This window comes from Haliaeetus albicilla, chromosome 5 (genome assembly GCF_947461875.1).
Source record: "Haliaeetus albicilla chromosome 5, bHalAlb1.1, whole genome shotgun sequence".
Taxonomy (NCBI): Eukaryota; Metazoa; Chordata; class Aves; order Accipitriformes; family Accipitridae; genus Haliaeetus; species Haliaeetus albicilla.
In genome coordinates, this window is record NC_091487.1 from 18,016,582 (window position 1) to 18,038,264 (window position 21,683).

At 42.7% G+C, this 21,683-nt stretch overlaps 1 protein-coding gene across 2 annotated transcripts in view; it reads left to right on the forward strand.

Annotated features, from left to right (window-relative positions):
* The window catches only part of ITPK1 (inositol-tetrakisphosphate 1-kinase), a 158,644-nt gene that overhangs the window by 58,587 nt on the left and 78,374 nt on the right, over nucleotides 1–21,683 (forward strand). For both annotated transcript variants that reach the window (XM_069783587.1, XM_069783588.1), the window contains exon 4: nucleotides 19,874–19,999. In XM_069783587.1, the coding sequence (XP_069639688.1) occupies nucleotides 19,874–19,999 (126 nt within the window). The remainder of the gene's footprint in view (nucleotides 1–19,873; nucleotides 20,000–21,683) is intronic.

Consider the following 21,683-nt stretch of genomic DNA (forward strand, 5'->3'; position numbering starts at 1 on the left):
TGTTCACCTTGGCTGAAAGTAGGGTTGTTCCACAGCTACCTGGCTTCAGCATTGTTGATGAGCTGTAAATCCACAGACTTTATCTTAGGTAACTTGTTTGCTTGGTTGTAACCTAAGATTTTAAAGCTAACTGCCTAGGAAATTTAGGTAACTAAATAAATTTAGCTGTAACCTGGGAACCTGAATCCTTATGTTGCCTTGGATATCTTAGCTATGTTTAGCTTTCTTGGTGGAAATTGAGCCCTTTTGCCTGTTTTTTGTTGCTGGTCACCATGTTCCTTCCAGCGTTCTAATGCTCTTTTTCCTGGCAGCCTTGAAAGGTGCAGAAAAGAAATTGTTTCCATTCCATGTCATTAGCAAGGATATAGTATATTGACTTAATGGTGTTTTAGAAAGGGCTATAACTTACTTTACATAAAGCTTGATGTCGTACAATACAAGTTTGTTCTCCTTTTTCTCCCTTCCCTCCTGCTTGCACTTGAGAAGACTCTCCCAGTCTGGCTCCCACACCCTGCAGCAGAAAAGCTTCCTGTATTGCTGGTCTGGTCCTTTTTGCATGTTTGATTATATTACCACCAGGGTATGTTTCTGAGACACCCACACTTCTGTTTTCACTTAGGATGTTCCTATTGAAGCAGCCATGTGGGGAGGGAACTGGGGTAGGAAACACAACAATGTTGGTTACGTTACAGAGCACATAGCATTGTGAGGGATTTTATATTTTGATTCCAGACTTACACCTTTCCCCAAAAGGTTGACTTTGCTGTGCAGCAGGTTTACAAGTAGAATTACAACATTAATTTTAAAGCAGGTATTAATAAATAAATACCAGCCACTTGCTGGCTTTCCACTTCTTTCCCCTGTTATGTCATGAAATGCTCAAGATGTTTTCTGCCATTCAGAAGTTCCCATTGCAGCATGAATAATCATCCTGCAGACTCTGGGGAGTGTTTCAAAGGGTTCCCATTCACTCTTAGGAAAATACTCTGTTTTCACAAAAATACCATTTGGGCATCTCCCTTGTTTGGGGATCTGCCCACTAGGGTTTCCTTGCAGGATTTCAGGCCGATTCAGATGAAGCCTTTTGGATGTCGATTCATTTTCACTCTCAAGTGAATTTGGCAAAACTATGTTGGCAGGTTTTTGCATCCTTAATTTTTCTGCTTCTCCTAAAGAACACTTAGTCCTTTTTGAAAAGGTTCTCAAAGGGCATTCATCTAACTTGTCATCTTTTATTCTTATGTATTGCACTGCTCCTGGGAGTAATCCTCCAGCTGTAGTGTGGTCCTATTTTATCCCCCCAAGTGGCATCCCCAGCTGCTGCTTGCCTCTGGCAAAGAAGACAAATGGTTATTGTGTTCTGGAGCCATGCCAAGACTTCTGTGTCTCCGCTTGGTCAGTATTGTTGTGTTTTATTTAGGATCTAGCAGTGTTTGAATAACACTGGTTTATTTTCAGCCTTTCCTCTCCATCTCCCCCCTCCTGCCTGTTGATTATTTTTGTTTAGAGACCTGGACTTAACTAAAGAGAGGCAACCCAGCCCGATGAGCTCTTTAGTAACCTGAGACTAAGCTGCTTTGGGCTATTTTTCCTTCGTTATGTTTGAGGTTTTATAATAATTGAGGAGAATGTCTAGTCTTTCATGCAAATTTGTGAGATTATTTTTGTCTTTAGTTAAACTGGTTCAGAAGAGAAATTTTACTGATTTTGAGTAAATTGTTGCACTCGAATTTCACTTAAGAGAATGTGAATAAGCAGCTCAGCCAGACTTTTATATACACCTTTCAATATATGTTTCAGAGCAAACACACCCTCATCAAAATCAAATGACTTCTCTGTTTTTTCTGTCCACTCTTAACCCATGTCCGCAACGCTCACTTCCTTTGACGATACAAACAAGGCTTCAGTCGTGGTCCCTCTGTTACTGCTCTGAATAGCAGCTGACTTTACAGGACTGTTCCCCTCGCTGCTGAAGGTTGGTTATCCCACACGCATGCTTGTGTAACCCCCTTCCTTGAAGAACCTGTGCTACCAGAGTAGTGACACAAACCATATGGGCAAAGGGTTTGCACACGTGGCTCTCACTTAAGGTAGGTGTGCTCCTATCTTCTCTTTAGCCAGGCCTCATTTAGTAGTCATAGCCATCAGTAATGATGTGGCTTAGCTAAGGGTGTGATTAGCAGGTATTTCACTAATTTTCTTAAGAAATTGGGAATGTCTCTTGGCCATCTTCTTAGCCATAAATTAGGGAAATTGTTTCTGTGCTGGTGTTGAAAAGGGCATACTCAGTCAGCGTATTTTAAATATTTCTTGAAGGATGTGAAAAGCCTTGAACAGCTGAAATAACTGGAGGAAAAAAAAATGGAATAGGGAAAAAAAAAGGAATGTCAAAACTCAAGATCCATCAATAGTGAAATGACTTTCCTTCTTTCGAATTGCACAAGTGAAAATGTCACATTGCCATAAATATGCTGAATGTAGTTACAAGTTTTCTGTCTCCATGTCTTCCCATCTTAGAAGGATGTCTGTTTATGGGTGTGTAGAGATGGGAAGGGGACTTTCAAAGAGAGCTTTAACGTTTACCTGAATGACAGAAATACCTGGCCTATGCCAGCCAGATGTTTTAAAACATATTTTTCACTTCTAATTTTAACCCTGTAATTAAATCTGTGTTTAGCAGCAGCTTGAGCTCAAACTTGGAAGATACTCTGCAGACCGACCCGTGTGGTGGGTTGACCCCAGCTGGCAGCTAAGATGCCAGCCAGTCGCTCGCTCGGGGGGCTCAGCTCTCCCGGCCGTGTCCCCTCCCAGCCTCTTGCCCACCCACAGCCACCGGCTGCAGGGGCAGCCTCAGAGGCAGAGAAGGCCTAGGCACTGTGCAAGCACTGTTCAGCAATAACTATAACATGGGTGTCTTATCAACACTGGTTTTGTCACCAGTCTAAAACACAGTGCCATACAGGCAAGCTGCACTTCAGAGTTGCCTGGTGCCATGGCTTGTTTCTCATTGGAGAAAACAATAAAGTTGTCAGTAAGTGAAACAGGATATTGAGTAGACCACTCGGGTATTACAGTTAGTAAATAACCAGTGCTGAGAGATGGTTTTGCGCTTCCAATCAACCACAGGAGGGTGAGTTAGCTCGTGCTATTGCCATGCAGTTGGGAATTAGTAACAGACTCTGCTCTTGGCTAGTTGCAAAAGTGGAGTGAACAAGTTCTGCTAAACACACTACTGTAACAACCTACAGGATCCTTAAGTTTGGCTGATGGTCCAGAGACCTGAAAATCTCAAAGGGTTGAGGCATAATAAAAGAGCCTGGGTATCACCTCTGTTCTTGTAAGGCTTGCAGCTGCTGTGGCTTCATGAGCACCTCTCTGATAGCCTGAGACAGTATTCAAACACCAAGTAAAGTGGGCTAATGATCAAAACGTATGGTGGAGGAAATAACTTGGAAGGGCTTAAAAGACCTTCTGGATGGTGAACTTCCAGATGTGAGAGCACAGCAGGCACTGCAGCTTAAAGGAAGCCAGCCTGCTAAAACTAATTAAGGTAACGCTGGTAGTATGGGACAGAAAACAAGCCTTCTCAAGGTGTGTATGATGCCTTGGAGCATAGTTTATTGTGTTTTAGTTAAAACACTGCAACTTGACCAGTTATAATGCTAGTATTTTTCCTCTGAAAGGCTGCTATGTGGAATAAAAATCGTTGAAGGTTGGCACCAAAGGGCACTCCCAGAACCCACAAACAGGGCCGAACTGGCCCTACAGCAGGTCCTGATGTACATCAGGAGGAAGCTGGTATGGAGGACGCCTCCACTGTTTTTCAGTCTGTGTGTTTTTCTGAGGACTTGACTTAGAGTTCAGCACTTCAGGACATGCATGTACATCCTGCAGTGCTTCGTGTTTGCTAGCAGTTACATTTTCACTGCGGTGTAGGTCTTGTATGCGTTAGGCACTGCATATGGCTGCCATTGCATACAAGACATTGGGAAGGTTTACCTCTGGTTTTGCATGTAGGTCTGTGCCTTTCCCCACACCATGTCCCCCATAACCTGCCTCTTGCTTCCATGCAAATAGGAAGAAATAATGGTAAGTTGCCCTTTATTAGCACAGCTATGGAAAAAAAATCCTTTATTAATGCAACACATGGCCAAGGTTTCCTGACACAAGCAGCTTTTTGATTCATAGTTCTCCAACATCCCCTGTTCCAGCTCAGACAAGTTGATTATTTCCTCCCACCAGCAGATGTAGACAGGAACAATTGGAGCTGTGATAACATTATCTTTAATAGGGGCCAGCTGGGTCACACACCTCGGTCTTTCCTGTCTGTAAATAGCAGCAAGGGATGGCCCTGCAGGCTGCCGGTGGGGAGTCATGGCCACGCAAACTGGCTGAAGAGGAGGGAGATGCCAGTTCGGCAGTAATCCTCAGCTGCCAAGGTGGGATGGAGGGAAATAAAGGGGGCTTGTAGAGAGATGCAAAGCAGTGGAGAGGAAAGTCATGGTCGGAAAACTTGAAACACTCTTTTTAATCTCTCTGGTAAGGTGAGAATCAGGAATTGGACAGCTCTGGATTGACTGCCTTCTGGTGGGAGTCCCTGGCCGAGCACAGCTCTGCTCACATTGCAACACATCTTAGAGGAAGCAGCCTTTGGAAATTGCCTTACCAGCTCCTGCTGCGAAGGAGTTAGCTTTTTTACACTACTGCAATGCGCAGGGTAAACTTCATCTGCAGGAACTCTTTTTGCTAGCTGAGGTTTTTAAGTCAGCTTTTCTGCGCTAGTGGATTGAGCAGGTACAGTAAGTCAGGGGATTCAAGGGGGGCAAATTCTTCTCTCCTTTTTTTCAGCATGGTCCATTAAAATCCTCGTTAAATAGAAGTTTTCCTTGAAGTTTTATGAAGCCAGTTCTTACGTGACTGTTGCCATAAATTAAAACAAGAAGTTTGTTTGCATCTTTTGCTTGCAATAAGGAAAGGATTTTTCATTTGGAAACTGAGATTTGTCCTGAAAGTTTCAAGTGTGTGCCCAAAAGGTTTCAAGATACTCTGCTTAGACTAACAGTGGAGACCAAACAGTCAGTCAGGAAGCATGTGGAAGGGGTTTTGTTGTCAAACAGGCCCTTTTTTTCAATTGTATGTGAAAACTTCTGGCTGTAAAAGCTGTGCCAGCAATGATACATGGTTTCAGTGTTTCCTGCTCAGACAGCTCAGAGGTGACTGCTTACAGTGAGGTGCTTGGCTCCTGAGTGTGGGACAGGCAAGGGAAAGAGTTAGCTTTCATGTCATAGCTCAAAGGGTTAGTGTCAGAGAGGACTTCTCATCATGAAGTGATGTCAGTTAACTGCATTATAATGGTTTCAAGCCCTCTTTCCTCCCCAAAATGTAGGCATTTAAATACTACAGTGGTGAAAATTGACTATGGGGAAATGCACAGAAACTCAACATAAGTTCTCAGTTTCAGAAGATGGCTTAGAGTGGCAATGTCGTGGTTTCTTCTGCACCATATTTTAAGTGAAAGTAAAGTAGTTCAGAAAGGAAGGAGAAGAAGAAAACATGTTTGTATATCCTCTCCAACAAAGGCTGTTGGAGAGGTAGGAATATTTATGTAAAAAAAACCCCAAACCATAAGATGTATTTGTGTATGTTATACTTTTCTTTTTTTATTAACAACTTTCTTACTGGCCAAGGCTTTAACTTCAGCTGAGATGCCTCTCTGCTCAGCTGCTCCCTGTGAATGTTATTCTGCCCTTACTAGTTTAGTGTGTCCTCACTGACCATCTGGAAGCTGTGTAGCCATGTTAATTTAGGTGCAGTGTCACACCAATACTCCTGTTTCTTTGTATCTGTGTGTGGCCAAGCTGACAGATGGAGTCAGGTAGCCCTTTGGAGAAAAGGCAGGAGAATTTGGGGGGGTTGGCTGTTTTAGAAGTGACTTTATGTCCCTCCAGCAAAGCAGCAATGGGAAATAGGGATGTGAAGTCTAGCAGTGACAAAGCTTTGTAAATATTTATGGCAAGATTCTCTGAAGTGGAAGCAGCAGAATGGAAGAAAACGCAAAGGCACTGGTTGGATTTTTGAAGTGGGCAGTAGAAGTTGGCTTTGTGGGTAGATGGGAGGTGGGAGGGAATAAGCTCAAGAATTTTGAAGGTGAACAGAGGAGGGCTTTTCTCTGATCCAAAAGGAGGGTGATGTGGTGAGGGATACAAGGAATCTGGAAGGTCTGGATTGCAAAAGAGGGAGAGCTTGAGAGAACTGGTGATGTCTTCTAAATAGTAGGCCTGGCAGCTCGATGATGATAGAGTTCACAGAGACTGATGAAGGGGGGGAAGCTTGGAGGGCTAACTGGGACAGGAGCAAAAGCAGAGGTTGAGGTAAGAGCCAGAGGTAGAAAAGCAGAAACTAGGATTATGATCTTGAGGTTCAATTACAGTGAAAAGCAGAACTGAGGGGAGAAAGAGCAAAGTGCCAAAAGAGAGGCTTCTGGGGATGTCTGGTAGAGCAGGGACCTCGGGGGAGACAGGAGCCGGGCTCAGCCCTCTCTGTCAGTTGACAGTCTTGCCTGGGTGAAAGCATTGCAGAAAAGATACCAAGGTGAAATTGGGAAGGAGTTTGGAGCTACCCCTGTGCAAAAGAGTGGAGAAGGAAAGAGAGAGCAAATAAAGCATCATCTGTGCTGATAGATGAGAAGCAGTGGGGGGAGGCGGGAATTTGTTAGGGTGGCTTGACAGACAGCTGAATGACGGTCAAGACAAGTGCCGTGATATCAGAGCTCAGGGAGAGAGTGCATGCAAACATGCTTTGAAAACTAGGTTATCACATGAGACCTTCTAGGAGTTTATCTGGTTTTCTCTGTCATGAGGTTATAAGCTACACAGACAGGCTTTTCGCACTCTAGCTGTGTCCTTATATTTTAACTGTTTTCTCCTCTTCCTATCTTTGCCTGTTAAAATTAGTATGAATACTGAGGATGGGATTTGGTGTCTGTGGAAGGCATACCAGCAATTTATAGACTCCATTTTCTGAGGATGTTTTACCTGTTGCTGTGACAGGAATGCTTGAGATTCCTGTAAACAGAGTTGAGTGAGGAATCAGAACTACAATTTTAGCTGTTCTTTTTCTAGCTCATTTAATTACTGCTGCATTCACCATCTTGCCTGAATAGGCAGTCATTTTCCTGTTTGTTTGAGTCTTTCAAACAGTGAAAGGGAAAAGAAAATGAATAGTGGGGGGCAGGTAATGTCATTTTTAAAGCCCCAACAGTCAGATGGTAGGCTTGGGAGATACCACCTGAAGCTGTTATTAACCAATTAAAATGAAGTACTGACCTAATTTCCTGTTGCTGATACTCCTTTAAGTCAGCACAGCCATCTTATTGGGACAAGGTATCTGCAGGATCCTTGCAGAAGTCCATCGAGGCCTGCATGCCTTGCCAAGGAAGGAGCTACAGTTTCCTTCTCCATCTGGTGAGGAAGGCTTGTCAGTCAAGGTGGTTGAGGAGAGAGCCCAGAATTAGGGAGTGTGCCAGACTTGATTTACAGCTTGATGACAAAGTGCTTCTTTGCCTGCTTCTTCCTGAGTGATGTTTCTGATGGTCTTTTTTTAATCTTGCCTGTGTGCTGCTCACTTCACACTCTGTTTATGATGGAAGTGAAATGTGAGTTTGAATAATTTGAAACCAGAGATTTTTCTATTTGATCTCCATTGTTGCACCTCCTAGGTCTTTTGTTCCTAAAAGAATATTTAGGGAACTTCTGGACAATACGTGTTCCTGGGTAGCAGATTTCTCTTCATATTGCATGCCCCAGAATGCCCATTTATAGCATAAAGTAAAGCAGTACTCAAGTGCAGCAGCAGTATCTATGATTATGGTAAGCTTTTTCTTGCCAGAAAGTGGTTAACACTCTAAGAATCTGCATTAGTCCAAGTGCTCCTATTCATAGTTTTTAAGGACCCATGACCATGGGATGTAAGTGTAGAAGGGATTTTCTAGGCTCTTGAGCCTGACTTACGAAGTTTGCTTGAATTCTTAAGCATTTATTTCCATTTTGAGTTTATATTTGTAGATACAGATGCCCTAAACTGGGTGCAGCAGTTCCATGGGGAGGTTTCAGTAGTGCCTTCTATACTAGCTTGGCTCTAGCAAACCTCACCCAAAATTCCCTGATCCTGGTGAAACTGAGTTTATCATTGTCACAGTCGTACTTCAGCTACCATACTAGCATCCTTCTCCAAGCATAGGACAGATTTTTTTTTTTCATTTTGAGTCCAGCTACATGTAGCCTTTCGTTTTGTATTTAGTCATGTTGTCCTCCCTTCTGCATGATACTTCTGTCTGAGTGGCGATGTCAGTTACACTTCTGTGTATTATTAAGGTCTATCAGTAATCTGCTTACTGTGCTAAGACCACTAAGGAAGATATTAAATAAAATGGTTGCAAGACTAGTGCCTGAGGAATGCCACTAGCGGACCCTCTCTGGTTTGCCACTGCTGCTTTCAGCATGCAAGCCATTGTCGTCATCTCCTTCATTTAGCTCTTCATTCACCTTCCTGTTGTTCTACTGGTCCTTGTATTTCTCTGCTTTAGCTGACTGCATGCTTTACTGAAGTCTGAGAAAAAGCTTTGCTGCGTTTTCTGTCTCACGCATCAGTGGTCATACAGCCAGTTAGATGGGTTTGATCCGTCTTTTGTAGATTCATGTCATGTCTTACTGCTTTTTTTTTTTTTTTTTACCTCTGGAGATCTGATTATTTTTCAATATCTTCAAATGTGTTGAAATGCGCATAGTTACTAGGTCAGGTGAACAGTCAGTAGCTGTCATTTTTTCCCCTCCTACTCTTTGCCTAATATAGTTGTGCTTTTTTGATCCTTGGGAAGTACTCCATAATGAATACAGATACTCAGAACCCTTGTATCACCATCCTGTGATTTCCTATGCCATGTTTTGGTTAATTGGATTTTGTTTTCTAGAGGCTGGTTTGTTTGTTTGTTGGGTTTTTTTGTTTGTTTGTTTTTAAGTATCTGATTATGGGAGGGAAGCATCTTCCCCTCACCTTGGCACATTAAACTCTTCAGAGTCATCTGACATCTGTGCCACTCCACAAGGCTCCCTCTGATCAGGCATATTTCAGGTGCAATTCCTCATATCCTAGAATATGAATGTAAAGCAGGCTACATGAATTTGAAACATCAAGGTATTTATTCATTTCTCTCTGCAAGGAGAAGCCTGAAATTACAGTGTAGTTATCAACTCCTTAAAATGAGATGGAAGCGAATCTCACTCCATGAGTTCTGGCTTTGACTGCTTGTACCCGTTGATATATATGTACCCATCTTTGTTTACCAACTTGCCTTGCTCCCATGGTCAGCATTTTTATTCTTGCTGAAAACTGAAGCCAAATACCTGTGTAAAGTTTGGGGCCATTCCTATATCATCTTTAATATTAAACTTCCACTTGATGCACAGAGATCCCAATTTTTCTTGTTTTTTATGTATTCCCGAAATACATTTCTTTGGCATGCCTGTAAGAAATGCCAAGCGTCCTTTATGATCAAATCTTTGAGCTTTTCACAGCTCAGCAGTCTTTACTAATTACTTTCTTTAATTTATCTATTTGTCATCCTGAGATCATAAGAAAAAATGCTTGAGCTGTACACTGTTTTATCCTGTAATTTAAACTAACTCAGCTTGATGTATTATTCTTTGTATTACTAAATTTTATGTTAGTTTTCCTGCTTTGGAATAGGTGGGCCATAACCTCAGTCATAGTGTTTTTTCTCCTGAGTTTTAAGGAGCTAATTTTCCCTAATGATAAAGTTCATCTTGTTTTCATTCTCATTAATATCTGACTATGTCCAAATAATACTGTGGGATTGTCAGACCTCCTCAGCACAGCAAAAGAAAGACTTTTTACCAGTCATTTAAAGGGTATTTTACCTAAAACGTTCTGCCTGTGCCAGTTGTTCTCTGTATGTGTTAGGCAGGTGCTGTGTTGGAAGACAGTTCACCTGGGTGGGAAAAGATATATGATGCATGGTTGAGCCATGGAGCACTTGCAAGGACTTTGTCAGACATGGTAGAAAGTAAAAAGCAAAGATACCTGCAGTTGCTGAGAAACAAACTGTTGGCCATTAACTATTGTGATCACCTTCTCTATGCCAGGGTGTTTGCTGAAGCAATGAGTCAGACGTGCTGCACTCCTCTTCCTCATGTTAGAGCCTTGTCTGTGTCTCGGCCATCTTCTCCTGGCTTCACTTTCTGCTCCTTTCTCCAATACCTTCTAGCAGTGCAGCACCTGAGAGGGTGGGCCATGATGGTTGTGTTCTCCACCCATGCCCTTCTTCCTCAGTTTGAGAAATCATGGGATAACTGTTTTATCTTTGCGGACATGTTCATTTCAGACCATTTCAAATGCCTTTAGATTCATCCTTGGAAGGAACAGTTTCATCATTTTGTCTCACTGGGAGCAGTGGTTTCAAGCTGAAGTAATTCTTTGTAATTGAAAGGCAACTTCATTCTCCCATAAATAATACTTGCTGGAACAGGATGGAAGGGAATGCCACAATCTCTTCTATCTCTTCATGGTGCCTCTTCTGATTTCTGCTCATGCAGCATAGGGGTATGATACAGATCAGCCTAAGCATGGCCTTCTCTTTGTTCAAAAGCAGCCTTACTCATTTTCACTTCCTCCTTAGTCTGACTAAGTCTTCTAAAGCTTCTGTGTTTCTTCCCTGTTGTATTCCAGTGTACTTCTCCCTCTCCTCTATCCTTCACAGTCGCACAAACTTTACTAGCTGCCCAGTGTCCGTGGGTAAGAATATGTTTAGATGAAGGAGTATCTTTTGTTAAGAGAAATATGCTTCAATTTTGTTTTGTTTTTCAGAAGGGTTCCTAGTTAGTTTAGGCAGGGGGTGAATAAAGAGCATAAAAACTTTCTACCCTGACAGCTATTGCTCTCTCCACATGTATTTAAACTCCCTAATACACAATAAAGACCACGCAAATGCAGCAAAGTGATGAGCAGACTGGATTAAGTGTACTTTGGGAGCTACCTGTATTTGCTTACAACTCCCCGTCATCCAGAGTCTCTTGAGAAAGCGGAATGCACCTTAGAAATTCAGCTCTCCTGGGGCTAGTAGGTAACAAAAGTGAAGAGGGTGCTGGCAGACTGGCTGTGCCTCTCTGCTCACCAGCTGGAAGCTTTGTTAAAGGGACGATTACAGCAGAGACATTGACAATCTCTTGGGAAGTGCAGCCACGCATACAGGAGCAACCGACTGCTCTTGATGTTTGACAAGTGCTGCTGAAGAATTATCCTTAAGCTGAGCCCTGTGGTGCAAGTCCAGAGCTGAGCTTCCTCAGCCCTTAAGATAAAGGGTGGTAGCTAGGCTTTCTGGGGGATGTTTCTTATATATCAGCTTTTCTACTTATCTAATCCCATGGCCGAAGGGAGACAGGTTATGCAGTACACGTTTACATGGCTCCAAGAGAAACTTTCAGAAGAACATGTTTCCTTCATTTAACTTTCTCTGTATACGGTAGTTATCAAGGAAAAAAAAAGTATTTGTAGTACTGTCAGATCTTGATATTTTGAATGTTTATATGCTGTTACAATTAAGCACTGAAAGCTTCCGAGAAGTGCACCCCTCTCGCCCTCCTTCCTTTGCTTACCCAGGCTGTACTGGCTGTAGTGCTGCAGTATTTCTGTATTCTGGGTTAGTTGGAGTGTTCTCCATGGATGGCTTCTCCATTCCACTCCTCTAATGTCTGCTCTCCTACAGGATTGATTGAGCTGTCAGTTCAATAACTGGGCTAGAGCTGACCCAGTTTGCTCAAAGAAACATTGAAAATCTTCCTTGTAAAATCTTTTTAGGCTTTCTGGATCTGATTGGCCGATTCCAAAGCTTTAAGTTCAAGAAGTGAGCCAGAAGTTTTGTGAACCACTTAGTGGTTTTCCTATAACCTTCTGCTGCTGGGATTACCTGTGTAGCCTTTTAATCTGGTGTATGTGAACACTATCTTTTTGATGGTTACAGAAAATAAAGCAAGGCAGTCTCAGCAGCAGGTTATGCCGACTGCTCATTCTTCTGGGTTCTTGCTTTTCTATGACTTGCTTTTCTTCTTTGGAGCACTAATCCTCCCATGTCACACATTTTCTTTTCAACTTTTCTCCTCTGCTAATTTCTGGATTTGTTCTGCTGCCCTTCCTAATCACCAGGAGCCTTGGTGACCTCAGGAGACACCCTTGGCAAGAGGCTTTTTTGGATTTGAATAATATTGATTATTCCTCCTGCAGTGCTGAACATCAGCAATTGCCTTTCAGACCATCCCTGAACAAGACTGAACTGCTTAACCACTTGTCTACCAAAACCTGCTCACTGCAGTCCAGCCTGAATGGGACATGACCTCTCAGTTTAATATCGTGCTCAGAAACAGCCGTTCCCACATTTTTCCAAGTTCTGTAAAGAACTTTCTGCAACTGCCAAAGTATTGTACAGGGGATAAGGAGATAAGGCAAGCTGAGTTACAGTTTAATGTCTAGAAATGTTTTTTGTGCATTGGGCTTCAAGTCAAAAATTATATAGTAGAAGTTCTAGTCTTGGGTTAAAAAATATCTACTGAAGAGAATTTCTGTGAAGAGCTTTAGCCATAGCCCAAAGATGGGATTTCTTGTTTTGCTTTTAAAGAAGTGAAGGGGCAAAACTTGGTGCCTACAGGAGGGTGGTGCTCAGTTGGAGGTTTATGTGCCAGGGGCGGTGGGAGAGGTTTGAGTAACTGAGATGCAGTAACTTATCCCAGTGTTATTCTGCACACTGAGTAGGAGTCACGATTCACTGTCTGTCACTGTTACTGCACAGGCGACAGCAATGCTGGCTCTCTGCTTCTGTGGGAGGGTGCAGAGGAGGCTGTGGGGAGGCGATGGTCGCCAAGGTCCTAGGGGATTGTGTGACTGCAGGACAAGCTTTGAATGTGTCCGTGTATGTTAGTACATGCAGTGTAAAAAAAAAAGCTATGAGATTCCTTTTAATTCATTTTATCTAGAACACAGCCAGAAGTGAGAACTTGCCAGACATTTCAGAGATCATACCTAGTTTCCAGGGGAGCGGCAGCATGTGACTCCTGAAAATGCGCAAAGTGCTCACACTTTCTGGCAACCTGTGCCAAGCAGAATGCAAAGTAATCCACTCTGGCACCAATGCAAGAAAACGCAAAGAAACCATCTGTTAAACCCAGAATCTTCTACTCTGGTGTTAAAGTTTCGGTATCTGAGAAAATAGGAACCCAGCAGGGCTTCATAGCTTATGTTGTGCTGCTCCTCACCTTTAGGCATGTTTTGCTGCTTGGGATGTCGTTGGCACCTGAGATTCTGAACAACATGTCCCAGTGTGGGACTTGCTTTCCTTCTCCTTTGGTGGTTCTCTTAAACTAAGCTGGGCAGAGCAGCAAAAGATAACCCATAGAGTTAGCCTCCTGCAGTGGTAGAAAGGCAAGCTCTTTAGTCGGTCTTCAATTTCCTCAATTCCGAGAAGACTAGCAAAAAGGTAGGGTATTCTCAAGCTACATTTCCTTCCTGCTTGGGAAAGAGTTCCCCTCTGACGTGGTGGCTGTTACTGATGCTGTGATGCCCTCACCTCTTGTCAGTGTGAGGGGAGAGCAGGAGAGCCGAGGAGGGGGAGCCTCCTCACCACCGCGGATTTCCTTTCTCAGATTGCCACCGCTGCTGCAACAGGACATGCAAGTTAATTCTGCACTGGGGGAGGATCGCTGGGGGAGGGGGGCGTGGAGAGAGAAAATAGGGCCTCTTGATGAACTTTTTGCTCTTTCTTTACAGCCTTTGATGGTTGGGTCCATGTTTGCCCTTTGCAGTGGGATAAAGCGGGTGTTTCTGTCACCTAGAGGGGTTTATGTTTTCCCTCAGTATCCTTTGGCCCCATTAGCAGCAGCAGCAAGTGCTGAATACTTACTCTAGCTGTGCATGACGACACCCCAGATCACTTTCTTCCATGGCCAGAGACATGAGGAGGAACTCTCTTAAATATGTAAATGTTTATTTAGTTTGATTATGTGAATATTTTAGGGGCTATGGAGAGCCTGTGTATCAGTGAAAATACCAGGCAGCAGGTAACATAATGTCTTTCCTCATGAGGAAATGTATACCTGTATATACTTTGTCACCTTCCACCAGCTTTGGCAGGGAGTCATTTGTCTCAGTTTTGTGCTTGTGTAGACCTGACAGCAGGGTTTGTGGGAGCGTAGTCCTGGTAGAGGAACAGGACTGGACTGCTCCTGCAGGATTTAATTTGGGAAAGCAGGATGTGCTGGTCTTGTTTGGTCCTGTGGATTCACCTTGGTTTGTCAAAAGAGCAGGCAGGCTTCTGCGCCATTCTGTTCTGTTGCTGTTGCTCCCCACGAGTAGGTCATGCACAACTGTTTTCCTGATTTCTTTCAGGAAATTTCCGCATTTCCTTTCAAATACAAGCACCTTCTCTCCTGTAATTAGACTATCCTGTGTATTTTTGTTTACTTTTTACAGCAAGGTGAAACATTGAACTTGGCAATGTTGATTTTTGCTGCTTCCCTTACCTCTCCAGGGCACTTAAGATATTTTGAGGGGCTTTACTCTCTGAGCTTTTTGGGGAGAGAACAGCATCCACTGATACAACAGCTGTCAGGGTTCAACTTCTTGAAGACTTGGCTTTCCAACCCAGAGCTCGTGACTTTTTTTCATTATGACTGGCTCAGCATTGATGCACAGCAAAGGTAAACGCTGGGGTTGGGGGAAGAAGGGGAGAATTTAAAAAGCTTTGTTTTAGAAGCCTTTTGATATAAATGTATGTGGTGAAGATACAGGGTAGAAAATAGCCCCAGGAGAGAGAGATGATGACTAAAAACCTGAAGGTCTATGTGCAGTGGAGTTTAAGAAACTGAAATAAACGCCACATGTTTTGGGGTCAGTGCAGCCTTAACTGAGTATCTGAATAACAGAATGCAATAGATTTGTGTAGAAAATTCCATATACAGCCTCAGGAGTCAGGGAACAGAGAGATCAGGTCAGGTGGGTGCTGGATGTCTAGTTCACAGGGAGGAAAGTGGTTAAATTATCACAAAGGGACTTTTGGACTATGATTTGTGAAACGTGTAGCAGAGCATTGACAGGTCCCTATTGGAAAATTGGTTGCATTCTTTCCCTTTTGTGGCATTTTATTAAGCTTTCTAGCACTTGAGATAACATCTGATGGTTTGGTGGTATCTGCCTAGTGAGAAGGCTCAGAGCAAACCTGTCATTTCTGATGATTTTCTTCTTATCTTCATTCACCTCCTTTGGGTGAAAGTTTCATGAGCTTCTTCCTCGTGCAGCAAGACAGGCTGCTGTGGAGGTACATGCACTCCTGTTGCTTCTAAGCAGCGCATCAAATAAACATAGCACGAGCTTAGTGCAGCATCCTGGTGAGTGGAGTTTGTTAGGCAATTGGAGAGTGGGAGCCAAATGCTTAAACAATAGATTTGAGTCTTTTTTTTTTTAATGAAAATATTTTAAGAGAAAAGTGAGGATAAATAGAAATGGAGAGATGTGTTGTTAAATTCCTCAGGGATATAGCAGTGGACAGATCTGCCTTCAGCTTGGAGAACAGAACAGGTTGGTATTAAAAATTCATTTCAAGTGAATGATAATCCAAAAACTATTTCTGAAGAAGAGCTTTTAAAAAAACCACAAATCCAGTTCAGCCAGATTCTGAAACACAGTTGATGATAGCATGGACTGGAAACACTGAATAAAACAAAAAAATACAAAACTATTTTTAACCATTTAGATAAATGATATTTCTTTTTGCTAAATCCAACATTTGCAGTTGTTTGTTTTTGCTTTTTTTTCTCTGAGTGAACGAATCCAGCTTTTTTTCACTTGGACATAGTTTTATTTTTAAACACAGCTTCCAGAAATGCATGCGTGTGGGATTGCATTTGGGACAAATGGAGAGCTGTGGCACTCTGCCAGGCACTCGCCCTGTCCCTGCAATATAGATGGATTGCCAGTGTTCTGGAGAAAAACAACCCCAAAACTTTAAACAAATTGTGCTTAATGGAAATAAACTTTTTTTTGCCCTCCTATGTAATGATTTGGATAATGCCCCAGCTGTGTGTTTCTGGAGGACAGGCAAAGGGGAGAAGAGGGCAGAGATGGAGCTCTGTATGCCTGTAACTTGCTCTCTAGTGGATGCTATGGGGGAGACTATGACGTTTCTAAGCTTGGAGTGTTTTTTTAAATCCCAGCCAGTCTTTCTGTTAGAAGGTGAGCAGACTAGCCACAGCCAGCTATGATAAGAGCATTTATCTAGCATTTTTTTTCTTCCATATATGAATTTGTAAGACCTGGAAAGGCCTATGCCTTGTATCTGGCATTTTCTGTGTACAGCTTTGACGCTGTCTTCCATGTCATTCACCTCAGTTTTGCTGGGTTTTGGTGGTGACAGTGCCATGAAACCAATACCTGGTTGGCTGGGTTTTTTAATATAACAAAGGGCGAGCAGAGTAGGCTATAGCCTACTTCACAGAATAAAAAGCATCATAGCCATATCTCTCTGTTTTTTTCAAGCTGGGTCTGATAAATTTTTTCTCTTACTTCTGTTGCTATGGTGTTAGTTCTGTGCAAAAACAAACCTTTGGGTGATTATGTCAAATGCAAAGATCATTTGGAGAGAGAGATGCTGAAAGAGAAGGGAAGTAGTAGGAGGGCTCAAATTCCAGCTGATGACAATGAATCAGTGTTTGTCTCAGCAGAGGACCATCAGAAATTTTGCACTCTACTTTCACTGACTTCTGCTTGGGTCTGATACTCTACTTGAAAAGGCTTCTTTCCCCTGCCTCAAATCTTTTTTTTTTTCTTCTACTTCTACTTTTTTTTTTTCTTCTTAGTATATAAAAGGAAGGTGGATCTCTTCCAAATTCCGCACAGCCCAGGAATATTTGCTTTCCACAGCATGGCTCAGAACACAGAGAACTTATTCTTGCAAATGGTTTGATCCTCCTATCCACAAAATACTGGGTCAAATTTTGAAGGTTTGAATGGTTGAAATGTACCTGCTGTCCTTGTTAAGCCAATTGAAGTGGTCATTGAGCTTCCTACCAGAGGAGCTGCCTTAGCATGCTGTCATTTCTAGCAGCGCTTCCCGGGTGAAGGGGAAGCAGAGCACTGTTACAGGGGGCCCTTGTTAACACTTTCCGATGTGCAAAGTAGGTGCATTTTGTTTCATTCTCAAAATACACCAGTCGCTTTTAGCTGGCACAATGGTTGTGAAGAAGTTATCTTGCCCAGATCTCTTACGCTTCTGGAAAACACTCTGCTGAAAATGCCTGGATGTGCTTTGAAGGCTTATTTCTATTCTTCGGTCAAGGCTGAAAGTGAGGACTGTTTTCTTGTTTTCTGAATGTTTCTGTGCAGATTGAGCTGCAAGTGCAGGAAGAACGTAGAGGGGTAACCAATCTCAAATACTTGCTTCTCACTGTTTTTTGAGACTGGAAGTCCTGAAAATGGATTAATTCGCATTTTTGTACCTTGGCAACTGGGAACTTTCTGACCTAGTTAAATGGACCCTTTGTTTTGCTGTTTCCTTCCAGATGTGATAGGCAGATGAAAAAACCTCAGGAAAAGCAGTGTGGCCATCTGAGGTTTCTTTTAAGGATATTAACTGATTTTTCTGGAACTTGGTTGCAGAAGTAGATCATCTCCTTGCATGTCCTTAGCCAAGCTGCAGTTCACATTGTTTTGCCTTAATTTTGCAGACACTTGCACTTGCACTTAGCCTTCATGCTGCATTGCTTATAGGGGTAAAAATGTAAGTGCCAGGACAGCCAGACGTTCTGTGGACTGCCTCACCCAGCCACAGCTTACCGATCACTGAGCATCCACATCAAGTTGTCATGTTTGTCTTTACCATTGTGTAATCTTCAAATGTAGAGAGTCTGCTGCGCACTCTGTTAGTCTCCTAGAAGGTAGATGCACAATATGTCTTCCAGTTGTATTAGAATCTACATACTTACTTCAAAGGTAGTACTAGAGCCTTCATCTGTGACTCTTAGTAGGAGCATATAATAATGGGCAAGCAAAGGTGGTCTCTGTTGGGAAGAATTGGTGTCTTTAGGTTTGCTTTTGTGCCATAGGTAATTTCAGTTATTCTGCTCAAGTAAGCCTGACCCAGATAAGAGTGCCTACACAAGAAAAGCAATTCGGCTGCATGGATCATTTAGATTAGCAACTAGCAAATTATTATAAGGCTGCTAGATCTCTGCTGGTTTAGTTTTGTTGGTGCTTGAGCTCCAGCCATCCTGTCTTATTGTTACCTTCCTTAAGGCACTCCTTAATTCAAAGCAGGGCTATTTTTGTAGGGTGGGCAATTTTATTAGGACAAAACTCAACCTAATGAGGCAGTGAAGACCAGGCTTCTGTTGAAACAGAGAATCAGCAGCCTTTTCTGCCCAGCCCTCCTTTCCCTCCTGTGCCCCCCACCCCCTTCTCTGCCAGAGCTGAATAAAAGGGATAGTAGCAATGGAAAGGAGCATGCATGTAACTGTAAAATCAGATGCTAACTTTAGTTTAGTAAGCACACATCTGTCTTTCATTTCAAAGATGTTCCTGGTTTGAAGTTTACAAGGTTAAGTAAGTTATCACTGATGCAGTAGATCTCACAATTGGTTAAAGAGCAGTGCTTGTTAAAGTGGCAGCTTTTGTACTGTGGGCAGCTCAGTGTGTTGCCTAGATCACGAACCAGTTCTGGTACTTATACTGTACAAATGTTGAAATCTGGTAAGTAGCTTCACGGGATCATTAAGTTTGGTAGGGACCTTAGGGGCCCATAATACATCATCTTGAAAGCAGATTCAGCATTAAACTCAGACCAAGGTGCTTAGGGCTTTGTCCAGTCAGGTCTTGCAAACCTTGAAGGATGGAGATCCTGCAGCCTCTGTGGGACTCTGTGGTGCAACCAGACTGTCCTCATGGTGGAATTTCTTTCCTGATTTAGTTGGAATCTCCACAGTTTTGATTTATGTCCTGATAAATCTAAACCCTCACAATGACACCGGCTAGTTCTCTTAGTACTCTTGCATGCATCCCATCAGGTCCTGTAGCCTTCTTTGCATTAAGATTTCCTCAAGAGATCCCTAGCTCAGTCCTTTTCCAGTACAGGTGGTTCCTCTGCTCCTTGAACCCTGCCTTGGTACTGGGGACCAAGCCCTGTGACACATCACCACCACCTTTGTGCCTTCCCATGCTGTCTGGAGCAGAGTTTCTGCAGACCCCACCCCAAATCTTTGTCCCCTATCCAGCTAACTGCCGAAGTCTACTAGTGGGAGTGCTCTGGGACCTCCTTACCAGCTAAAATAGCTGTCCCTGCAGCAGATGAATTTGCAAAGATCCTGAGTCACTTGCTTTTGTTACCTGTGTTACTGTCCTGAGTGCCGTTCTGTGCAATCCCAAAGGGTGAAGGGTGCAGCAGGCATTCTTTTTATTAGTGATGATAATCTTTGTTGCTCATTCCTTTTGCATGTGTGTGTAAGTACCAGGAAAGAGAGCTGAAGAGGGAAATGTTAGCTGAGGGCGGAGAGGTACAGGAAGGTGTTTGGGTGAAAGGTGCTTGGCAATGACTTCACTGCTTTTTCATGGAATTAGATCTACATTGCTGAGAAATAAATGTGTGAGTAAAGTTTTTTGACTTTCAGTGAAATATGAATTTTCAGGGATTTGGGCAATGTACCAAAATACAGGCAGCGTGTAAAGTAAATTATTTCTGTGTGGCAGCAGCACCTTGGACGGTGGTAGGGACAAGAACCTCAGATCCTCCATATATTAATAAAAGGTTTCTCTCTGGTTTCTTCAGCTTGACCTCACCAAACCCATTGAAGATCAGGGCCCTTTGGATGTGATCATACATAAACTGACAGACGTCATCCTTGAAGCAGACCAGAATGACAGCCAGTCACTGGAGTTGGTTCACAGGTTCCAGGTAAGTGGTTCTTTCACAGTCCTTCTGCATTTCTAACAGGAGGATGATCTTGGTGCAGCAAATTCAATCTGTTTCCTGTGAAGTTGTTAGGGTTTGATGAAAAGAGCTCCCTGGCACACTGCTGCCCTGCTACTGATAGCTCAGCAAAAATAGTTTTGTTAGTCTAAAATGGGCTTGCACCATTGGGTAGGTTTTATGTTGTATTGGTAAGGTTAGTAAGAACTGGTTTCCCACCAAATGTTGTCCTGATGTCATTTCAAGAGCATTAGTGCTGTTCACAACGAGGAACAGTTGTTTGCAGAGTCCTTTACATGCATCTTTCTGCAACAGAAGCCACTAAATGAATTTGGCCCAGTTCCGTCTAGTCTTCCCAGTTCCTGGCATGCTAATTTCTGTAACATCAAGGTTACTGTAATTCTGTCCTTTAGTGCTGAGAATCCTGGTCTATTAATTTTTCTTCCTCAAGTTTACATTGAAGGTCAGAAATATACAGGGCATAGTGGTACAGAGAACTGTTTCCCCAAAGAATTCCTGTCAGTAGTCCGAATGCTGATGAAAATGATAAATCAACACCTCTATCATTTTAATACGAGTTGCTTCTGGTGGCTATCTTTGATCGAAGGTATATTCTATTCTTCTCTTTAAAAGAAAAGCAAAATTAAAAAAGATATTTTCAGAATTGTATGGAATATGCTTATGTCAGGTGGAAAAACAGCTCAGACAAATTCTGCAATTTTGACAACTTTGCTTTCTTGGGAAATGATGTTCTCTTTGTTCTGCTTAATGTTCTACAGCTAGTAATGCAAAAAATATTTTACTTAATGGAGTCAATATTCTCTTTGCTCTAGTTACAAAGCTTTTCTGCCTCCTCCCATCTGTGTATTAGTCAAAACACACACAGGAGACGAAAAGGTTTGACTTGTGGGTCTGACCCTCTGGCACCAGTTCTCCGAGTAGCAGATAACTATTCATCACTAAGTAGTGCAGGCATCCACTTCTCACAGCACTGGAAACTTGTAAATGTCCAAAGAAAAGCATATGGAGAGATGGACTTCAGGGGCTTTCTGCTTGCAGTCTTTCCCTGTTTCAGATGTTAACTAGTTTGCCTTCACAATATACCCATCCTATTGATGGGAAAAACTGATGACCAAAGAAGCAAAAGAGCACGTGTTAAGTTGCTTGCAGCTGATTAAGACTCATGAGATTCCTCTGTCCCAATTCTTACGTTGTTGCCTGCATTCCTGAAGGCCAAGCTTTGAGGCACAAAGAGAGCAGCTCTGTGTAATACTGTGGCACCTCCCTTGTCCCCTGGAGAGCGTGCTGGTAGGGAACTTGTGTAAGCAGTTGTAGAACAACAGGTGGTGTGTAGCAGTAAGTACAATTAATATCTAAAACACCTTTCTTTTATTCCTGAGCAAGAACTCTTCAATGGATATGTAACATTTTTAATAAGAACTCCAGCTCGTCAACTTAGTGTATTTAATAGCTTAAGGTCACAAGCTCATACTTCCTCAAGTACTGAAGTGAGGTCTGCAGAAGACAGTAGTAGGTATGGAGGATGCATTTTCCTAAAGCTGCATTTAACCACCAAGGTGAAGTTTGGTATGAAACAGGGTAGAGCACTTTGCAGCTAGAGCCTTTGCTTTGGCGGAGGACTTAGTGGGCTGTTCTTGTGTCTGTGTGA